Source organism: Fukomys damarensis, unplaced genomic scaffold (assembly GCF_012274545.1).
Source record: "Fukomys damarensis isolate Sample0158 unplaced genomic scaffold, DMR_v1.0_HiC HiC_scaffold_15, whole genome shotgun sequence".
In the NCBI taxonomy this organism is placed as follows: domain Eukaryota; kingdom Metazoa; phylum Chordata; class Mammalia; order Rodentia; family Bathyergidae; genus Fukomys; species Fukomys damarensis.
The window spans coordinates 22,791,551-22,812,184 of NW_022900927.1; the positions used below are offsets into that span (position 1 = coordinate 22,791,551).

Genomic DNA, 20,634 nt, shown 5'->3' on the forward strand with positions numbered 1-20,634 from the left:
AGAAAAACTAGTTGTTATGAGAAGATTTCTGAGTTACAATAGAAATTCAAAACAACTTTAAAATGAGATAATCAGTTACACTGTTCTACTAAGTAGGACTAAGGCCTTAAACTAGAACAAGTTTTCTGCACTAGATGATGATGATGATGATTATTGCGCTATGCAGAGTTCAGGCTGCCCTCAAACTTGTGGCAATCCTCCTGCCTCAGCCTCCCAAGTGCTGGGATTAAAGGCATGTGCCACCAGTACATGGCTCTACTAGATTGTTTTGAAGATAAAATGAGATCACCAAAGCCTCAGTTTATAAAACAGCACTAACACTCAACACACATCTCATAGGATTGTCTTTTAACAACTGAATTGCAATAGATGTGACAGTACTTTGTAAACTACAAAGTCACACACACACATATATACATGTACAAGTAAATCAATCCTGGAACAAGCCTATGCCTTTCTTTTGCCAAAAGGCCAGAGACACCTTTTCTAGCAACTATGGCACTGCTGAATGACTGCTAAAATTCATTCATTCATTCAAGTCACAGTCTTACTACATAGTCCAGGCTGGCCTCTCCTGGGCTGAGTTCAAGGCCTGTATGAACTACGTAGAAAGACCCTGTCTCAATACAATATTAATTAATTTTGGTATGGGGATTGAACTCCGGTCCTTGCGCCCGTGAGGCAGGTGGTGGAACCATTGAGCTAAATCCCTGGCCCCTACCAACACTAAATTTAGAGAACACAAAGAACAAATAGCAAGCTGACATGTCTATAAAGGAAAGGACAAATACCTTAACTTGTTAACCAGGGCTCTCCTTTCTTGTTTTATTAATAACTTCCTAAAGAATCTCCTGTAGGACTGCAGTGTAGCTTGGTGGGAGAGCCCTCACATAGCATATGAGAGATCCTGCGTCCATCCCCATCCCTGGGGTGGAAAGAAGGTCTCAAACTTACTGAGGATCACTTGGACAAGAAGTAGGCAGCACAAACAACTCTTTCACACCCCTCACTCTTTATGGGGTGAATGGGAAGATGAACCTAGCACTAACTGTGTATGTGTATGTTTGGGGGGAGGGCAAGGCCAGAAAGGAAGGGGATGTAATAAAAAAATTAAGATGCATTATGTATATGTACCATAAAATTTTTAAAAAGAGAAGAAAAGGCTGGGTGTGGTGGCATACATCTCTGATCCCTGTGAGGCTGAGGCAGGAGCAACAACATGAGTTCCAGGCCAGCCTGAACTACACAGTGAGTTCAAAGCCAGCATTAACTACAGTGAGACCTTGTCTCAAAAAATGCTTTGCAGCTGTGGGTAGTGATGCATGTCACATATAATCTCGTCTCAAAATAAAGGCCCGTGGTTCAATCTTTAGTACTACAAAAATAAAACACTTTGCTTTTTCTTACGAGTCACTAAATTGTGGGCAAGAGAAAACATATAAGTATGTTAAAGATACTGTTTCATCAAGCTAACCTTGTTCAAGCTATTCCATGCTCTAAAGTCCCGTAGATCTGATCTCTATAAAGACCCCATCAAGGGCCAGGGATTTAGCTCAGTGGTTCTGCCACCTGCCTCGCAAGCGCAAGGTCCCAAGTTCAATCCCCAGTACCAAAAATAAAATAAAATAAAATAAAGACCTCACCTCCCAGAGATTGCATCAACCCATCAGGAGACCTTTTAATAGTGGAAAGTTATTTTCTGTGTTTGGTATGGTTTTTAGATCAAGTGAATGAAAGAGTTTGTGGGATGGGGGACTGGAAAGGGTGAAGATGGGGAAGCAGCGGAGAAGGGGGAGACCTGGTGGGGACTCCTAGCAGAGCTGAGGTGCCCAGAGTGTCTGGAGGAAGTGAGTGCACACTGGCTGGGAGGTCAGTGAGAGGGGAGGGGAAAGGATGCAGTGGTGGGCAGTCATGCTTGCCCTCTTGGTGGCCCTACCGGACAGTTCTGCATGGCTGCAGGTGCCCTGGATGAGGCGGATGGGCTGCGGCCTGACAGTGTCCAGTGTCCCCTCCACTGCCCTGCCTGCCTGGGGCTAGCAGGCAAAAGGATGGCAACCCGAAACCCAAGCCCCTGCATGCAGCCCTGCACTTGTGCACACATAGACGTTTTTGGAGAATTGCTTTACTTTTTCTTTTTTTTTTTCCTCATTGAGTTTATTGGTACATTTTAGGTATATAGTACAGTTACATTCATCATTGGGATCTTGTACATGACAAGTCTTGGTTCTCATTTTGAGAATTGCTTTTCTGATCAAAGGAAGATCTTATAATTAATGGATAAGGTGGGGAAAATGAGGAATACCTTCAAACACAGATATCAGAATCTTGTCAGCCAGGCGTGATGGCTCATGCCTATAATCCCAGCACTCAGGAGGCTGAGGCAGGAGGATCACTGTGAGATCAAGACCAACCTGGGCTACATAGTGAGTTCCAGGTCAGTCTCAACTACACAGTGAGACCCTGTCTCATAAAACCAAAAAACCAAAAAAAAAAAAATCTTATCAGTCATGAAAGAGGAAGCCATAGTGAAAACACAGATGTGACCTCCAACAGATGTTTGTCTATCAAAGAAAAACACTAGGGCTGGGGATTTTGCTCAGTGGTTCCACGCCTGCCTTGCAAGCACAAGGGCCTCAGTATGATCCCTGGTACCAAAAAACAAAACAAAATAAAACAAAACAAAAACAAAAAAACAAAGAGAAAAACATCAGTCTAGGAGACTCAACTCCTCAGCAGCAAAGAAGTCCCTTAGGAGAAGATGCTTACAAATGGGATTAAGTCCTTCAAAGAATTCTTTAAGGAGAAGCTAAAACTGTGCTACTAATCTCTTTCAACTTCCTTGAAATAAACATCGACAAGGATAATGAGTCATTTGTCATTCCAGGAACAAAACTTGCACGAAGATTTCCACTTTCAACATGCCCCATGGGATGGGAAGAAAAAGCAATCCTAGTCCACAAAAACCCAAAGCTCTTTGGATACTGCTAAGAAGTTTGATAGAACTCGAAGCATGTACTGCAAAGGGGAGAGAGGTGCTATGTAGTGAGCTCAGTGCACGACAGGGGCAGTGTTTCCAGCAGAACTGTTGGGAGTTGTTCTCTGAGACACAGCTGCAGGACACTGAACTTGTGTTTTCCCATGAGAACTTACACCAAGCAGTCAAAGCCCCTCTTTACCAATAAAAGAAAAATGCATACCAATAAATGTTTTGCTTCAAAAAACAAAAAAAGGGCTGGGGATTTAGCTCAGGCACTGTGCATGCCTTGCAAGTGCAAGGTTGTGAGCTTGATTCATGATATCAAAACAAAAACAAAAACAAAATACATCTTTCTGAATTAATACTCAAGAAATGCCCTTTTCTTTTTTTGATTTTTTTGAGACAGGGTCTCACTATGTAGTTGAGACTGACCTGGAACTCATTATGTAGCCCAGGCTGATCTCAAACTCACAGCGATCCTCCTGCCTCAGTCTCCCAGTGCTGAAATTACAGGTGTGCACCACCACACGGGACAAGAAATGCCCTTTTCTTGCTGGCTCAGATTTAGCCCCAAAATGGCATTTGATTAAAGAGCATACAGCTCCTGTGGGCCCATATTCAACTTTTTTGATACATTTGATCTACCTCCTTGGTTTCTACAGAAGATGAAGAAGATAGGCTTAGAGAGAGAAGACAGTTTAGTATTGAAGAAGGGGAGGATCCCCCGATGCACAACTACATACTTTTGAAGCTACTATACAGGATAATCCATTAATTAATTGATTCATTAATTAGCTCCTGGAATGATGGAAATGAGTAGGCAAAGTTCTGCAATTCCACACGCTACTTGTGACTCAGAAGAGGACACAACCACCCTGTGCTTGTAGTCAGAGGAAGAAGCAGTGCAAGGTGTCTGGAGACAGCCATGCCCAAGTTAGCAGATGGTGAATCAAGAAAATATAAAAATTCTAAATAAACCACTATCAGTCAATAAAACCAAAGATGTAATTAAAAACCTACCAACAAAGAGAAGCTCAGGGCCAGGGATTTAGCTCAGTGGTTCCGCATCCTGCCTCACAAGCGCAAGGTCCCAAGTTCAATCCCTGGTACAAAAAAAAAAGCCCAGGTCCTGATGGATGTACTGCTGAATTCAAGAAATTTAGAGATTTAATCCCACTTCTCAAACTTTTTTTTTTTGGTACTGGGGATCGAAGTTGGGACCTTGTGCTTATGAGGCAGGTGGTGGGTCCACTGAGCTACATCCCCAGCCCTCAAACTCTTTTAATGAAATTGAAAAAAAAAAGCAGCACTCCCAAATTCATTCCTAGAAGCATTGCCCTGATACCAAAATCAGAGAAGGACCCAACCAAAAAAAGAGAACTAAAAAAAACTTGAGCCTCCCCCAAACTTAAAAACCCAACCCAAAAATGGACACCTGAAATGAATAGACATTTCTCAGATGAAGTACAAACAGCAAATACATATATGGAAAATGTTCAATAGGGCTGGGGATTTAGCTCAGTGGTGGCAGACCTGCGTTCAATCCTCAGTTCAAAAAGAAAAAGAAAAAAATTAAGTATCACTTATCATTCGAGAAATGGAAATTAAAGCAATGCTGAGATTTCATCTCACTCTAGAAAAAATGGCTATTATCAAGAAATCAACCAGCAACAAATGGCAGGGCTGTGGGAATAAAGGAACCCTTCTCCAGTACTGGTGGGAGCATAGGCTGGTGTAACCCTCGTGGAAATCAGTGTGGAGTCCTCAAAAAACTAAAACTAGAGGTTCTGTTTGATCCAGCTATTTCCCTTCTTGGTATCTTTCTGAAAGAATTAAAACATCATACCACACCAACGTATGCACACCCATGTTTTATACTGGCACAGTTTGTAAGAGCTAAATCTTGGAAATAGCCCAAACTTCCATTAACTGATGAATGGATAAAGATGTGGTTTTCTTTCTTTCTTTTTTTTTTTGATACAGGGTCTCACTATGTAGTTGAGACTGACCTGGAACTCACAGCGATACTCTTGCCTCAGCCTCAGCCTCCAGAGTACTGGGATTACAGGCATGGGCCACCATGCCCAGCAAGATGTGGTTTTCTTATATAATGGAGTACTACTCTGCCATGAAGGATAACCTTGAAACCATGCTCTTAAGTGAGATAAATGAGACAGATTTAAATACTACATTGTCTGGTATGAGAAACTGAAAGTGTACATAAGGACCAAAGTGTATAATAGATATTGGGAAATAGGAAGAAAATATTCAAATGAGAATGGGAACAGCGGTGGGGGGATCATACATAAAAAAAAAAAAAAAAAAAAAAAAAAAAAAAAGGAAAAAATGGAAACAAAGCTTTTGTACATAGGGAAGGGAGGGGGCTCAAGGGGGGAATGGATAAAATACAATTTATTAGAAGAAGAAGATATATCATGCACAGGTACGAATCCCCTACGATGAATGTTATCATTATGTATATCTAAGATGCCCCCAACAGGCCCAGGCATGGGGGCACATTCCTATAATCCCAGCACTCAGAAGGTTAAGGCAAGGAGGATCACTATTCAGTCCAGACTGGGATACAAAGCAAGAGCCTAAAAAAAAAAAAAAAAAAGCTGGGGACTTAGCTCAGTGGTGCCACTGCCTGCCTTGCAAGTACTCAATCCCCAGCACAACTTCAGTTTTTTGGTTTCTTTCTTTTTTTTTGGTACCAGGGATCAACTTCAGTTTTGATGCCCACAGCCATATGAGTTTCACTCTTCCACTGTAATAGGACTTCTAGAACATTATAAAGACCTCAGTTCTTACTTCCCCAACCCTGTACCAGGGTTTGAACTCAGGACCTCGTGCTTGCAAGGTAGACATGGTGCCACTGAGCTAAATACCCAGCCTTCTTGTTTTTCGAATCATAGCTCACTATACCTTTGAATAGGACCTTTCCTTTTAGCCTGCAGTACACCTGTCTGCAGTCACCTGCAGGTACACTACGTACAACAGAATTGATGGACTCCCTCTACCATCAATGTTATGTTTTGTTTTGGTACCAGGGATCAAACTCACAACCTTGTGCTTGTGAGGCAGGAGGTGAAACCACTGAGCTAAATCCCAGGGCCCCCAATCTTTTGTTTATAACAACACTTTTTAAAAATCCTGGGGCCAGGGATTTAGCTCAGTGGTTCCACCACCTGCCTTGAAAGCACAAGGTCCCAAATTTGATCCTTGGTACCAAAAACAAAAACAAAAGATTAGGATTCACTGGTTAGAACAAGAACCAGTCAAGGTAAACTCTTCTGTCCCCAAAGGGCATTAACTAGGCTTGCTTTCACGTCCATTAGCACACCTCTCAAGTGCTAGTTGTTCTCATACAATCAGTAAACTTTTTTCTTTTTTTGGTCAAACTCTCGACCTTGCGCTTGAGAGGCAGGTGCAGTGCTACTGAGATAAATCCCTGGTCCTATAAGTTTAGTTATTAATCTGTCAGATGCAACCTGCCGTTACTTAAACAAATGTGGTGCCTACTGAAACAACAGGATAGAGCTACAGGTGTTTGGTAGAGTTATGAAAACACTTGTGGGTTTAGCTACCATTTTGGTTTCCAATGACTGCAGTAACTGAGTGAGGCAAACCTGGGGCATTTGTTATGAAGAATTCTATTTCTTATGAAAGAACAAATTACAAATATTGGATAAATATTTCAACAGTGACTGTTTGAAACTATTTTTTCTAAGAATTTTTCTATAACCTTCCAAAAGCCAATAATGTTTGTAGTTACTATAAATCAAGCTTTGGAAGTCCAAAAAAAAAAAAAAAAAAAAAAAAAAAAAAAAAAAAAAAAAACAAGAACAAACTGCCTTCTTTTCAAGGGGGAAAAAAAAGCAACTTTCTGGACACTAGGGCATAGTGCAGTTCACTGAAATGTTTTGTTTTAGCTTTTTGAGACAGGGTTTCTATAGTTTAGGCTCACTTTGAACTATGCAGGGCTGGCCTCTAACTTGCAGCAATTCTCCTGCCTCAGCGCTGATATATACTTGCACCACCACCCCTGGTTATACATGGTCTTTTTTATAGAACAAAGTCACATACAAATTGGATAAAAACTATAATCAACTTACAGATACAGTCACTAAGATAATACTGGCCCAATAGTAACAAGGGTATATGGATGACATCATTAACCTGGTAACCTTGGTGGATAATCTGTAGTCTTAAGTCTTTTTTCTTAGTCTTTTTTTTTTTTTTGAGAATTTATTGAATAGCTGATGTGTTACACCCTGGAATTTCTGAATTCCAAATAAATAAATGTTTTGTACATTTGATCTGTTACTTTTTAGCACCAACAGACTTGGCAACAGACTGATGCTGACCTGACAATGGGTTGACAACTCTTGCTCCAGTGGCACTTCAATCTGAATAGTAAGTCCTTTGCTGCTTCTGTTATTCTCCCAGGGCTTGGTCTACTGCCCTCCTTTCAGTACAATCTGAACAAACCGACTGGTGATGTCAAAAGTAGCGTCAATGAAGCGTCCACACAACTAGAGAGCCAATTTTCCGTGCAAGGGTCTAGGAGACTCCCTGGCTTCTCCACACATTTATCCCAACACAGCTCCATGAAGTAATGAACCTGTGCAGTGAACTGCGCCTTCTGCTGTTCAGCTGCCACCACGCACTGCTGCAACTCCGCTTCATCCACCTCACCCAGCTCTGCCATTGTCAGAGTAAAGTTTTTTCTTCTTAGTCTTTTTTGGTACCAGAAATCCAACTCGGGTCCTTGCGTTTGCGAGGCAGGCGCTGGAACCACTGAGCTAAATAAATCCCTGGCAGACCAAGACTATTTTACCCTTTTTTTTTTTTTTGGTACCAGGGATTGAACTCAGGCCCTTGGGCTTGCAAGGCAGGTGGCAGAACTGTTGAGCTAAATCCCCAGCCCCTTAGTCTTAATAGTCTTACTCTTAGTGGTCTTAGTCTTAGTGGGTAGAGGATGGCCCGCCCCAATGAGATAAGGGTCTATCTACATGGGAAAGCCAAAAAAGGGTGGAACCAATAATCTCAAAACTTCTTTTGGTACTGGGGATAGAACTCAGGACCTTGCGCTTGCAAGGCAGGGGATGCTGAGCAGGGGCCACTGAGCTAAATACCTGGCCAAGATTTTTTTTTTTAAAGATAGGGTCTCACTGTGTAGCCCAGACTGGCCTAGATCCTCTTGCCACAGCCTCCCAAGTGCTGGGACTACAGACAAGCATGCACCACCACACCCAGCACTGTATATGAAGTCTTTAAAATGAATTATTACCTTTAAAATCTCTATGATTGTTTTGGTTTTTCGGGGGCAGGATTGGGGATTGAACTAACTGGAATCAAGCTGAACTATAGCCTTGGCCATTTTATTTTGAGACTTTTTTTTTGGTACTGGTGATTGAACTCAGGCCCTTGTGCTTGTGAGGCAGATGCTGGAACCACTAATCTAAGTCCCCAATCCTAGATTTTGCTAAATCAGTAAATTGCCAGGTTGGGCTTGAATGTACAATCCTCCTTCCTCCATCTCACAGAGTACTTACTTGGATTACAGGTATGTACTACCACAGGTGGCGGAACACCCATTTCTTAGAATCAACCAGGGGTAGGACAGAATCTGGACATTTACTGTCATGCCTGACCTAAATGAGTCCTTTCAGCAAAGTACAGGCTATTTCTCAGTAAACAGAAAACAATCTCATCGGTCCCAAAAAGTCTGATTGTCCATATACCTGTGCTGATTACCCTTGACTCAATCATAAACATTTTACTCCATTCCTTAGCCCCTTCAATACCTATATAATCCTAATTCCTTTCCCACTAAGCTGCTAATGTCTTTCCTGGTGTTAGCCCATCAACCCATGGATGAAATACCTCCAGCTAGCTACTGCTATTTCTCGCTCCCAATGTCACCTCATCCATACACAGATGTAGTAAACTCGGCTTTTCCCAGCTACCTGCTAGAATCTCTCCTTGATTTTCGTTCCTGACTTTAGTCTGTTTACTGGTATAAAATTTTTTTTTCCCACAAAAGGACCTATTCAAATGAATGGATTCACATGTGTTGTCTATAACACTTACCACTACCAGAGTATCTTAAAATTATTCTGAGACAGAGTCTTCTTGCTAAGTCACTAAATTGCCCAGGCTAGGCTTGAACTTGTTTTTTTTTGTTTGTTTGTTTGTTTGGTTTTTGCGACAGGGTCTCACTATGTAGTTGAGACTGACCTGGAACTCATAGTGATCCTCCTGCCTCAGCCTCCCAAGTGCTGGGATTACAGGCGTGCGACACCATGCCCAGTTTAGGCTTGAACTTGTGATCCTCCTGCTTTAGCCTCCTGCAGTTCTAGTACTACAGGCATGTGTCACTATGTCTGGCAACAGTTAAATTAGATGTTAATTTGACCAAATTAAGGGATACGTAAGTGGGAGATGTAGCTTAGTGGTAGTGAGCATTTGTAGCAGGAATGAGGCCCTGTGTTGGAGAGGAAAACCCAGAGAGACAGTGTTTCCAAGAGATTAACATGTGAATCTCAGTGGAATAATTGGGAAGACCTGCTCCCTAGTGAGAGGGCAGTATCCAATGAGCAGGGGGACTGGATAAAACTACAACAGAAGAAACATTAATTGGCTATAGCCCTGGGAGCTGGGATATACACCTCTTTTCAGAATTCTAGCCTTTGGACTCCAGGACTTACACCAGCACCAGGTTCTCAGGCTTTCAGACTTAAATCGCCAAGTGTAGTATCTGCTTCCCTGGTCCTAAAGGTCTTTGCAATTAGTCTTAGCACCCTATTGGCATCTTGGAGTCTCCAGCCTGCAGATGGTCCACTGTAGGATTTATTAGCCTCCATAATCATGAGAGCCAATTTCCCTACAAGTCCCCTCTCACATATCCATACATATTTATATGTATGTACACACACCCACATCCACCCCTTTTCCTCTGAGACAGGGTCTTGCTACATAGCCCAGACTGGTCTTGAATGCAAAGTTTTCCTGCTTCAGCTTCTAGAATGCTAGAATTATAGGCATGCCACCATGCCCAGCTTTCATATACATACACATTTTATTGCTTCTGTCTCTCTGGACACCCTTGATGGACATACTGCTCAAAATGCTGGAATAGAAAAAGAACACTGTTACCGTACAGGTCCGATCTTTGGGGGGGGGCATACTGGAGATTGAACCTAAGATCTCATTCATGCTAGGCAAGCACTCTACTACTGAGCTACAATCCTAGCCTCCTCTCCCTCCTTCCAGTATTGGGGACTGAGTCCAGGGCTTTCACAATGAGCTACATCCTCAGCCTATTTTTTCAAATTTTTATTTTGACCCTGGGTCTCACTAAGTCACTGAATTGCCAGGCTGAGACAGAACGTGGGACTCTCCTGCCTCAGCCTCGCAGACTGCTGAGATTACACGCATATTACACTGTGCCCAGGAATACAGAGTACTTGACTTGGAGTCAAGAAATCTTGACTTAGAGTTAAGAAATCTTGCAGGAGGATCGTCGTGAGTTCGAGACCAGCCAGGGCTACATAGTGAGTACCAGGTCAGTCTCAACTACATAGTGAGACCCTGTCTCAAAAAAAAAAAAAAAAATCTTGTAGAATATGGTAGCACACACCTATATTCTCAACACTTAGAGGTGCAGGCTGATTGTTGTGAGTTTTGGGCCAGCCTGGGCTACGCAATGAGTTTAAAGCCAGTCTGAACTACATGGCAAGCACTTGTCTCAAAAACACAAACACTGGGTCAGAGGTTTAGCTCAGTAGTTCTGCTGCCTGCCTGGCAAGCCCGGGTCCTGAGTTTGATCTCCGGTAACAAAAACAAAAAAACAAAAACACCACACACAACACAAAAACAACCTCCACCAAACACCTAAAATTCAGGTCCTGCCACTTTCTTTGCTATCTTAGCCATGTGACCTAACTTTTAAGCTTTAGTTTTTACATCTCTAAATTTGTAATAATACAGCCAATTTTCTTGGTTGTTTTTTTTGAGACAGGAACTATGTAGTTCAGGTTGGTCTGGAACTTGAGGCAATCCTTCTGCCTCAGCCTCCCAAGTGCTGGGATTATAGGCCCACACCACCACACCTGTCCCAATTTTAGAAAAGTCAAATAAACTACATATAATAATTTGCACAAAAGTACCTACAACAGTGCCTTGGTGCATAGCTGAGTTCAATAAATATTTGTTTCTTAGAAATGTGTTAGTCTCTTACATACTAACAAGTCCAGAGCCAGGAGTGGTGGTGCACACTTGTAATCCCAGCACTCAGAGGCTGAGGCAAGAGGATTGCTGCCAGTTTAAGCTAGCCTGGGCTAGTGAGTTCAAGGCCATCCTGAACTACACAATAAGACAACTCAAAAAACAAAGCCTCAGAAATCTTGACTGGAGTTGGATCACAGCAAAGAGCAGTCAAGCCTGAAGAGAAGGTGAATAGATAATTCCCTTCAGCAGTGAATTAGGAAGCCCCCATTTCCATTTTAAGGGGTTCTGGATAAGGAGAAGAGTCTAGGGGAGAGGAAACAAATTTATTAACCCTATTATCAATCAGCAAAGCAAACAACTCTATCTAGATCAGAGGCACCTGAGGGCTGTCACACCTAAAACTATATGCCTCATTTAATCTACTCACTGGCTGCCAAAGAAAACTGGTAAATGGCTTTGTGCAGTATATTCATTCAGGTTACACTCACTGATGGAACAGATTACAAACCTCTGAGTCATCCTGGAATTTCCACTTCCCAGCTCCTCCCCCAACCCTGGTGTGGCAACTGAGATTTTGGCTTCTGGTTTCATGCCACGAATAGAGTCACCTTACTGGAGCAGCAGCTGTCAGGTGAATCAGGCAATCATCCTACTCAATTGGTAGCACCTTCATGGGGAGAGACAGAGAGAGCCTGGCCCACAATGGTAACAGCCAGAACTTTGTACAGGGTGGTAATAGTATTGGAATTAGTAAGAGGCTTTTCACACCTCATATGCCATTCCTTCTTGCAAGAACAATTCTAGTGAGATTGCTATTATTGACAGAAGTGAGTTATGGCTTTAAAATGTGCTGGGATGGGAAAACATAAAAATGGCCAAGAGAAGAAAGAGACTAGTTATATGCACAGAATTCTGCCAAAGACTTCTCTATAGTACTTAAAGAGTATTCCTGGAGGGCTGGGCAGGGAAGTAGCTCAGCAGCCCAGTGCCTGCCCAGAAAGCACTAGGCCCTGGGTTTGAATCTCAGTACAAAAAAAAAAAAAAAAAGGAGGGCTGGGGCTTTAGCTCAGTGGCACCACACCTGCCTCACAAATACAAGATTCTGGTACAGCAAAAAACAACACCAACAACAAAAACAAACATTCCAAAAACCCACTATTCCTGAAATAGAATATCGGGCAAATCACTTATCAAATACCAGTTAACTACCCCACTGGGTATGGTAGCACATACCTGTAATCCCAGCACTTTCGAGGCTGAGGCAGGCAGATTGTCACTGCCATGAGTTGTCATGAGTTTGAGGCCAGCCTGGGCTACACAGTGAGTGCAAGGCCAGACTGAATTACACAGCGAGACTTTGTCTCCAAAAAAAGTAACTATTCCCTTCCCCAAATTCTGAGAACAGAATCTTATTTAGATAACTACTTAAGTGACTTGGTTATTTTACTCTTACTTCTTTTAGCGTTCTATTATTACTGACCCACACCCAGGACCCTTGCTTTAAGGAAGAAAAATTTTTGGCTTCTCCATTCTAGATATACCCAGACTATGCCCTATTACATATCATAGAGCGCCAACATTAAAACCTTCAGAGAGATGATCCTGATTTTAAAAAGGAACTTTGTCCTTTATTAATAAAAGATCAGAAAGCTGGGCATGGTGATATATGCCCATAATCATAGGACTAGGGAGGCAAAGGTAAGAGGACCAATGAGTTCAAGGTCAGCCTGGGCTACACAGTGGACTTAAGGTCAGCCAAAACTACAAAGTGAGACCTTGATTCGACACACACCCACACACCCACACCCACACACACACCTCCACCCCCACCAGAGCTTGTCAAGCCACAACAGACTCAACAGATGAAGCTAACAATGCACTAATAACCAATAGGAAGAGGGCCAGGTATTTAGCTCAGTGGCACTCCCAAGTCCAAGGTCCTGAGTTCAATCCCGGCACTGGGAAAAAAAAAAAAAAAAAAAAAAAAAAAAAAAAGAATGTATAAAATAACCAAGAAGAATCTTAAAATACAGAGACTTCCAATGCAAAGAACAAGTTGCACTAAGAAAAAGCAAAGCCGGGCGTGGTGGCACATGCCTTTAATCCCAGCACTAGGGAGGCTGAGACAGGAGGATCACTGTGAGTTCAAGACCAGCCTGGGCTACACAATGAGTTCCAGGTCAGTCTCAACTACATAGTGAGACCCTGTCTAGAAAAAAAGAAAGAAAAAGAAAATATGTCTAGACAAAAGCTCCTCTCTCCCCAGAACCAGGTCAAAGAACTAAAGGCAATTAACGGAAGGAAGGTCGAGTTTCACAATGGTGATGCTAGAAGTTGGCCCACACACCATGCTTGGTGAAGCTATTTAATAGCTTGAATCGAGTCATCTTCACTTTAACCCCCTTTCATAATCACAGTTTACAATTCCATCTGTCATTTTCCAAGTCTCTTCCTTAAAGCTTCACTGATTATTCAAAGCACCAAAAAAGATACCACTCAAGCCTCAGAAAACCACTGAATCCTAAATTTCCCTTTCAGTATAAACCCTTACTGTTCTTTAACAAGTATTTGTCAGAACACCAAATTATTCCATGAGTACACAAAGGTGAATAAAGCATATGGAGTCTGTCACCTATTTTCTCAGGAATTATAAATGATTTCCTCACTTGTGCTAGTTTTTTTAAAAGTTATAGCTCCTTAACACTTTGCTCCAAAAGATTTACAAAAAATTCTTGTAAGGCTTTGGCCAAAAGTACACTACTGCTTAGAAAATTACTTTTGAAGTTTTTATTTTAATTCTGGTGCTAGGGATTGATAAGGCCCTAAAAGCACATGGTTCTACCATGTAGCTACACCAGTCCTAAAGATAATTTTTTTCTTATTTTGGTTTTTTGAGACAGGGTCTCACTATGTAGTTGAGAATGAACTGGAACTCACTATGTAGCACATTCTGGTCTCAAACTCACAGCAATCCTCCTGCCTCAGCCTCCCGAGTGCTGAGATTACAGGCATGTGCCACCTCGCCTGGCAATTTTTTTTTTTTTTTAAATGATGCTGTAGATCAAACCCAGGGCCCTACTACTGTCCCTTAGGCAAGTGCTCTCTACCACTGAGCTACAACCCCAGCCCATTTTTAAAATAATCACCAAAAAAAACAAAGTCCAAGCTGGCCGTTCTGGCACAAACCTCCAGTTCCAGCACGTGGGAGGCTGAGGCAGGATTGCCGAGTTCAAGGCCAGCCTGGGCTACATAATGCATTCAAGGACAGCATGAACTATATAAAGAAGACTGTCACAAAAAAAGTCCAAGTTTCTGTAATATATGTAATAATGAAAGATGCAAACAAAAAACTCAAATGTGGCTTTTTTGGACTATTAGCACAATCCTAGGACTACCACACCTCGTCTGTTTATCAGCCGAAGTGCTTAATAAAACATAAGTTTAAGTATCTCAGGGCTGGGGGTTTAGCTCAGTGGTTCCGCCACTGCCTCACAAGCACACAAGGACCTGAGTTTGATCCGTGGTACCAAAAAAAAAAAAAAAAAATTCCCAGCCCACCTCTGCGGAAGGACAGAGGAACCTGCAATGTGAACACGAATCCCAGGTTATGATGCACACAGATTTACAGATCTCTTAAAATGACAGCAAGTCTATAAAGAATACAAACTGGGTGTGGTGGCATTCATCTGTAATCCCAAAACTCAGGAGGTTGAGGCAGGAGAATAGCCTCAAGTTCAAGGCTAGCCATACCTACAGAGAGAGCCTGTCTCCAAAAATAAACAAAAAAAAGAACCTAAGCATTTGGGCAATTCGGGGAAGAAATGAAAGATGCTAGGAGTTTAAATTTTACAACGTACTCAACTCTTATCACAAAAGGTACCAGTAGAAGGCAGAAATTACTGTGTGGCTTTTGAAATCCATGTCTGCTTTCTTATCTACTGCACACTCAGATTCTAAGAACCAGGAATCCCAGCCCTTCCTTTTTTCTTCAAGTCTACTTTGTTGCTGTCCTCCCAGTCTCCCTATATTCATGCATTCATTCACCTGCTACCAATCTAAAGCCACTAGAAAAAATGCTCTCCTCCCACCACCAGCACTAGACAAGCAAGGCTCCTTCCAATCTTTGGTCCACCCACAAAGTGTCATGGAATCATCATTTCCTTTGAATAGGATGATTGTTGGTAAATGCAGAGATCTGAGCTCTTGCCTTTACAAGTCCTGGGCTTTAAACCCAATTATTTCACAGGATAAAACAAACTCAGTTTTGTTGAAACCAACTTCAGACTGGTTCTTATGCAGGATATGCACAGTAGTATAAATCTGCTGTAAAGGACCCATTCATTTAAATACCTAGAAATATAAAAATTAAAAATTGATTTCCTCAATTGCTGTGAGTTCGAGACCAGCCTAGGTTACATAGTGAGTTCCAGGTCAGTCTCAACTACATAGCGAGACCCTGTCTCAAAAAAACAACAACAAAAAACATTTTTTTCCCTTAAACATCCTAGTTTGAAGCCTGGCATGGCACACACCTGTAATCACAGCACTCAAGAGGCTGAGGCAGAATTGCTGCAACTCAAGGCCAGCCTGGGCTACATACAGCGAGACCCTGTTTCAAAACACCCAAGGAGGAAAAGGGAGAAAAACAATTTCTGGTTTGGAGGAGTGGTGCAGTATGCATGCTGGACAACCACTCTGCCACTGAGCTAGAGTCCCCCGCCAAGACAGTTAAGTCACAAAATTGAGGTACCTACAGCCAATATTAAGGACGTTGCTTTATATTAATTCATATAGATAAATAAAGTCAGATAATATCAGACTCTGAGGTGGTCTGTCTCCAACTCAGGTATTCATTTAAATTACCTGACTATGTAGGATGGAACAACAGAACATTGACTAGCATTTTTGTTTTAGTAAGGTTAAAGAAAAATCTTTTCTCAGAAAAGAAGAAAAACTACATATGACCTCGAGAATCAATCAGTTTTTCCAGGTCAGGTGGATATTTTGTCTCCTTTACAAAAGTGGGGTGTGGTGGTGCATGCATATAATCCCCAGTACTGAAGAGGCTGGCAGGTTTTCCCTAAATTCAAGGTCAGCCTAAATGTTCAAATGCGGGGCAGGGGAGCCTGCCAGGCAAGCACAAGGTCCTGAGTTCAATCCCAAGGGAGGGGGCAAGGAGAAAGGAAAGGACCAGTAAAAAAGCCAAAAATAGAAGGAAAAAATGCAAACAAAGCTTTTGTATATAGAGAAGGGAGGGGGGCTAGAGGGAGAAGAATGGGAAAAAAAGAGGCAGGATATATCATTTTCAGGTATGAATTCCCTATGATGAATGTTAATATTATGTATATTCTAAAATGTGCGAGGGCCAGGGATTTAGCTCAGTGGCACCACGCCTGCCTGGCAAGCACAAGGTCCTGAGTTCCATCCCCGGTACAAAAAAAAAAAAAAAAAAAAAAAAAAAACAAGAACAAAAAAAAAAAAAAAAAAAAATAAGGTCAGCCTGTGCTATATAGTTGAGTTCAAGACCAGCCTGAACTACATAAAATCCCGTCTCAAAACAAAACAAATGGCTGGGTGTGGTGGGTGATGCTTGCCTGTAATCCCAGCACTCAGGAGGCTGAGGCAGGGGGATTGCTGTGAGTTGAGACCAGCCTGGGCTACATAGTTCCAGGTCAGTCTCAACTAAGTAGTGAGACCCTGTCTCAAAAAACCAAAACAACACCACCAACAAACAACCCAACCCAATTTTAAAAATTAAAAATAAAACCTACCAGCCGGGCGTGGTGGCGCACTCCTGTAATCCCAGCACTCGGGAGGCTGAGGCAGGAGGTTCGCTGTGAGTTTGAGACCAGCCTAGGCTACATAGTGAGTTCCAGGTCAGTCTCAACTACATAGTGAGACCCTGTCTCAAAAAAACAAAACAAAACAAAATAAAACAAAAAATAAATAAAAAATAAAAATAAAACCTACCTTCATATTCAAAGTAAAATCTATTACTAGTAAAAACTACCAATTAAACTGCAGGGTAAGCTAAAAAGCTCAGGCAGGTGAAAATAATGCAGAGAAACTGAAAGACCTCTTGGTATACAGATCATTACACTAAGTTCTCAGAAAATTCCACTCCTGGGTCAGGTGAGCTTTTTTTTTTTTTAAGAATCAGAAGCTTTCTAATGAACCCAGTTTATAGGTTTCTAGGATCCTCAGATCATCTCTAACATGAAAATAGAAACAATATGCCTAAATCATCAAGCCCTGTCATCTCAAAAGCATTCCTTAGAGTGCTTAATTTTCTAGACTAGAGAGATAAAATAAATTCAAAAGTTCAATCCAGGCCAGGTGTGGAGGCAGACACCTGTAATCCCAGCACTTGGGAGGCTGAGGCAGGAATGCCTTGAGTTTGAGGTCAGCCTGAACTGCGTTAATGTCTAAAAAAAAAAAAAAAAAAAAAAAAAAAAAAAAAAAGGTTAAATCCAAAGGTTTTTTCCAAATTCATGTGGGGGGCTCAATTATTTGGTCTGGGTGAGCAGCTCTGGAAGAAGCTAATTATAAGTCCCCTATTCTGACAAAACACTATCCAGAAATTGCTTCATTTCCCAAGAGGTTTCTTTACCCTCTTCCCTAGTTTCAGGAGTAGCAATAGCCAAGTAAGACAAAGTAGCTCTCAAATGATGTCTCTACTTTAGTGCTGAATGTCTGGAAAACACCCCAAGATAAATCCTACAGGTTTCACTTTATCGCTGCCAACCACGCATGACAACACAGTAAGTCACCCAAAAGCATTCTAAACCTTTCCTTTCCTTCAGGTGCTGACAGCTTCAAACTGTACCGAGAAAATGTAAGCTCTCTGCAGAAGTCAAGGTCACTTGTGGGGGACCGCCTTGCTTGGATTAGAGAGCTGGGATTCCCTCAGTACAGCAATTTCTGTTTAAAGGGCCAAATTACCCAAAGTCAAACATCTTTCTTTACTTGGAATAATATTTCCACTATCCGAAAGGAAACAAATTTTTAGGGCCCCGAAAAATACAAGGACATTCAGGGTAGAGGAAACTTCATAATCAACTACAAAACCTAGGTGAGCAAGTAGTAAGATTGGTCATGCGACCTCGCCATTACTACCTACCTCTCGGCGAGTTTTTTTCATCTATGGGCCCGGAGTTGGGTGGAACCACCTTTCTGGTTCTTTCTCCAACCGTCAGTGATAATCAAGCAGGAGATTTTACATAAATGCCCCACCCTACCCAAGCTCCTCCTATAGAGAGTTAAGTGCTAGAGTCCCAAGGACAAAGAGGAGCAGGGTGGTCCCATTCCTCCAGCAGTTAACTGCTAGGGTGAAGTCACTAAAGGTTTCAATAATTGAGCTGGAAAAATGGAAACACGTACTTCAGGAACTGACAAGTCTCTAGGAAGCAGAGCCAAAATTAGCCACAGCTCCAGCGAAGGGAGTGAGCTGATCTGTTCATCTCCAGCCTCTCTACCAAACAATTCTTTCTCTAACTCTAGTGGAACGCCGCATCTCAGTCCCTACTAGGGAGTCCTTCCTACCTTGGCAGCTTTTTTCCAGGGCCACACACCTCCCACTACCTTAGACACGTGGGGTGACAGCAGGTTCGGGCCTTCCCACCGCCCTAGGCTGCAGGCCGGCGCCGGCAGCTTTCTTCTCACCCCAGGAGCCGAAAGGGCAGCGCAGCACATGGCCCCAGAAACTCTCTACGGGGCTGGCGGGCAGCCAAGCACGGAGCCTCTTTAAGGCGCACAGGGGCGCGCACGGGAAAAGGAGGGAGACCCGGGCACTGAGGGCCTGCGGCCGCCGCAGCCCCACCCCAGAACGGCGCGCTCTCTCCGTGGGCTGCTCACCTTGGCTCCCAAAAGCCGGGCGGCCGCAGAGAGTAGAGCCATGGCGGGCGAACCCCAGGTCTGGTGGGAAGGGAAGGATGGGGAGAGAGCTGCGGCAGGAACCGAAGCCGCCGCCGCCGCACCACACGCCAAGCCAACCCGTGGACAAGGTTGAAAAGGAGGTGGCTGAGGGACAGGGTAGACTAACCGGCAGCGGCGCACAGCCCGGGGTCCTCAGCGAAGCCACACCCCCGCCCGTGACCTGACCCCGCCCCTCTCAAGCGATTCGCCCTGGGCCCGGCCATTGGTCTAGCCTGAAGGAAGGGTGGGACTTGAGCTGTTGACAGCTGTTGTAGCGGGGAGGATTGGACCGCGCGGATTAGTCTAATTACGGGTGAATGGTGGGGGGGGGAATTGGAGGTGGCTAAGGAAGTGCCTGAGAACTCAGTTAACTTCCTTCTTTGGCTTTTCCTTTTGCCCTTAAACATTTGGGCTCTCCAGAGTATAGTAAAAGTGAAGCTCCAGGTAGGACTTGACCTTTGAAGGTCTTGAGGTCTTTGGGAACCAACTCCTTAATATATTATCATGGCAACCTATCACTGTCCGTTCCTCCTGTCCACCCCCCCACCGCATGTTTTTTTTTGCTTTTTTTTTAAACAGGGTCTTGCTACGTTTTGAACTCACTATGTAACTCAGGCTGCCTTCTAACTTGTGGCGATCCTCCTGCCTCAGCCCCCCAAGTACTGGGATTAAGGGTGGTGTGCCACCATGTCCAGTGGCAGGGTTTCTGGAAGAATGTTTTTGGTTAATGACTTCATGACTATAGAGGTGACATGAAAAGAAGCTATGATGCCAGAATTAGCTGCTTGGTGGAGATCATTTGAGGTCAGCAGAGGCCATCGTATTATAGATACTAACAGAACGCAGTACAAAGAAAAAAGCAAAAATAGTAACCTGAATATCCAGGCCTTTGAGGTGCCCCTCCCCCTCCCCCCTCCCTCTCTTTCCTTGTAAAAGGGATCGAACTCAGGACCTCGTACTTGCAAGGCAGACATTGGTGCCACTGAACTAAATCCCTGTCCCTTTATTTATTTATTTTGGTACCGGGGATCAAACTCTGGCCCTTGCACTTTGGAGGCCCCCTGCCTATTTAGTTCAGACTGGCCTTGAACTCACTATATATCCCAGGCTGGCCTCCAACTTGTGTCGATGCTCTTGCCTGCGCCTCCTAAGTGGTGCAATTAGGTGTGCACCAGCACGCCTGCTTCAGTTCTATATTTAAAGCCAGAACATATTCAAATGTAAAAATACCCCTTTAGTATGACGCCTTTAATTACCTGTCAGAACCTCTGGATCCTAGACATTACTCTCACTGCCATTCCAGTCATAAAACCCCATAGAGCCAGTCCATCCTGCATTTAGTCACAGGATCAGGAGCTGCAGAACAACCCTTTTATCTAAGATTAGGCATCAGGCACCTTGCCTTTTGGTCACTTCACTCAGATTATTCTCAGAGGGGATCTGGGCCACTTCTCCTACTTGGCATCTGATATACTTTTTTTTTTTTGTTTGAGACACATCTCACTTTG

General features: G+C 43.1%; 1 protein-coding gene and 1 pseudogene across 3 annotated transcripts in view; both read right to left on the reverse strand.

Annotated features, from left to right (window-relative positions):
• The window catches only part of Cs (citrate synthase), a 32,380-nt gene extending 13,237 nt beyond the window's left edge, over window positions 1-19,143 (reverse strand). Inside the window, exon 1 of one of the 3 annotated variants that reach the window (XM_010644682.3) lies at window positions 19,067-19,143. In XM_010644682.3, the coding sequence (XP_010642984.1) occupies window positions 19,067-19,108 (42 nt within the window). In that variant the 5' untranslated portion in view covers window positions 19,109-19,143. Of the gene's footprint in view, window positions 1-18,332; window positions 18,401-18,754; window positions 18,920-19,066 lie in introns of those variants that run through there. The other 2 variants (XM_019210729.1, XM_033763705.1) reach the window with 2 other exon arrangements.
• LOC104876569 lies at window positions 7,152-7,753 on the reverse strand (annotated as a pseudogene).
• Window positions 19,144-20,634: the final 1,491 nt, after the last annotated feature.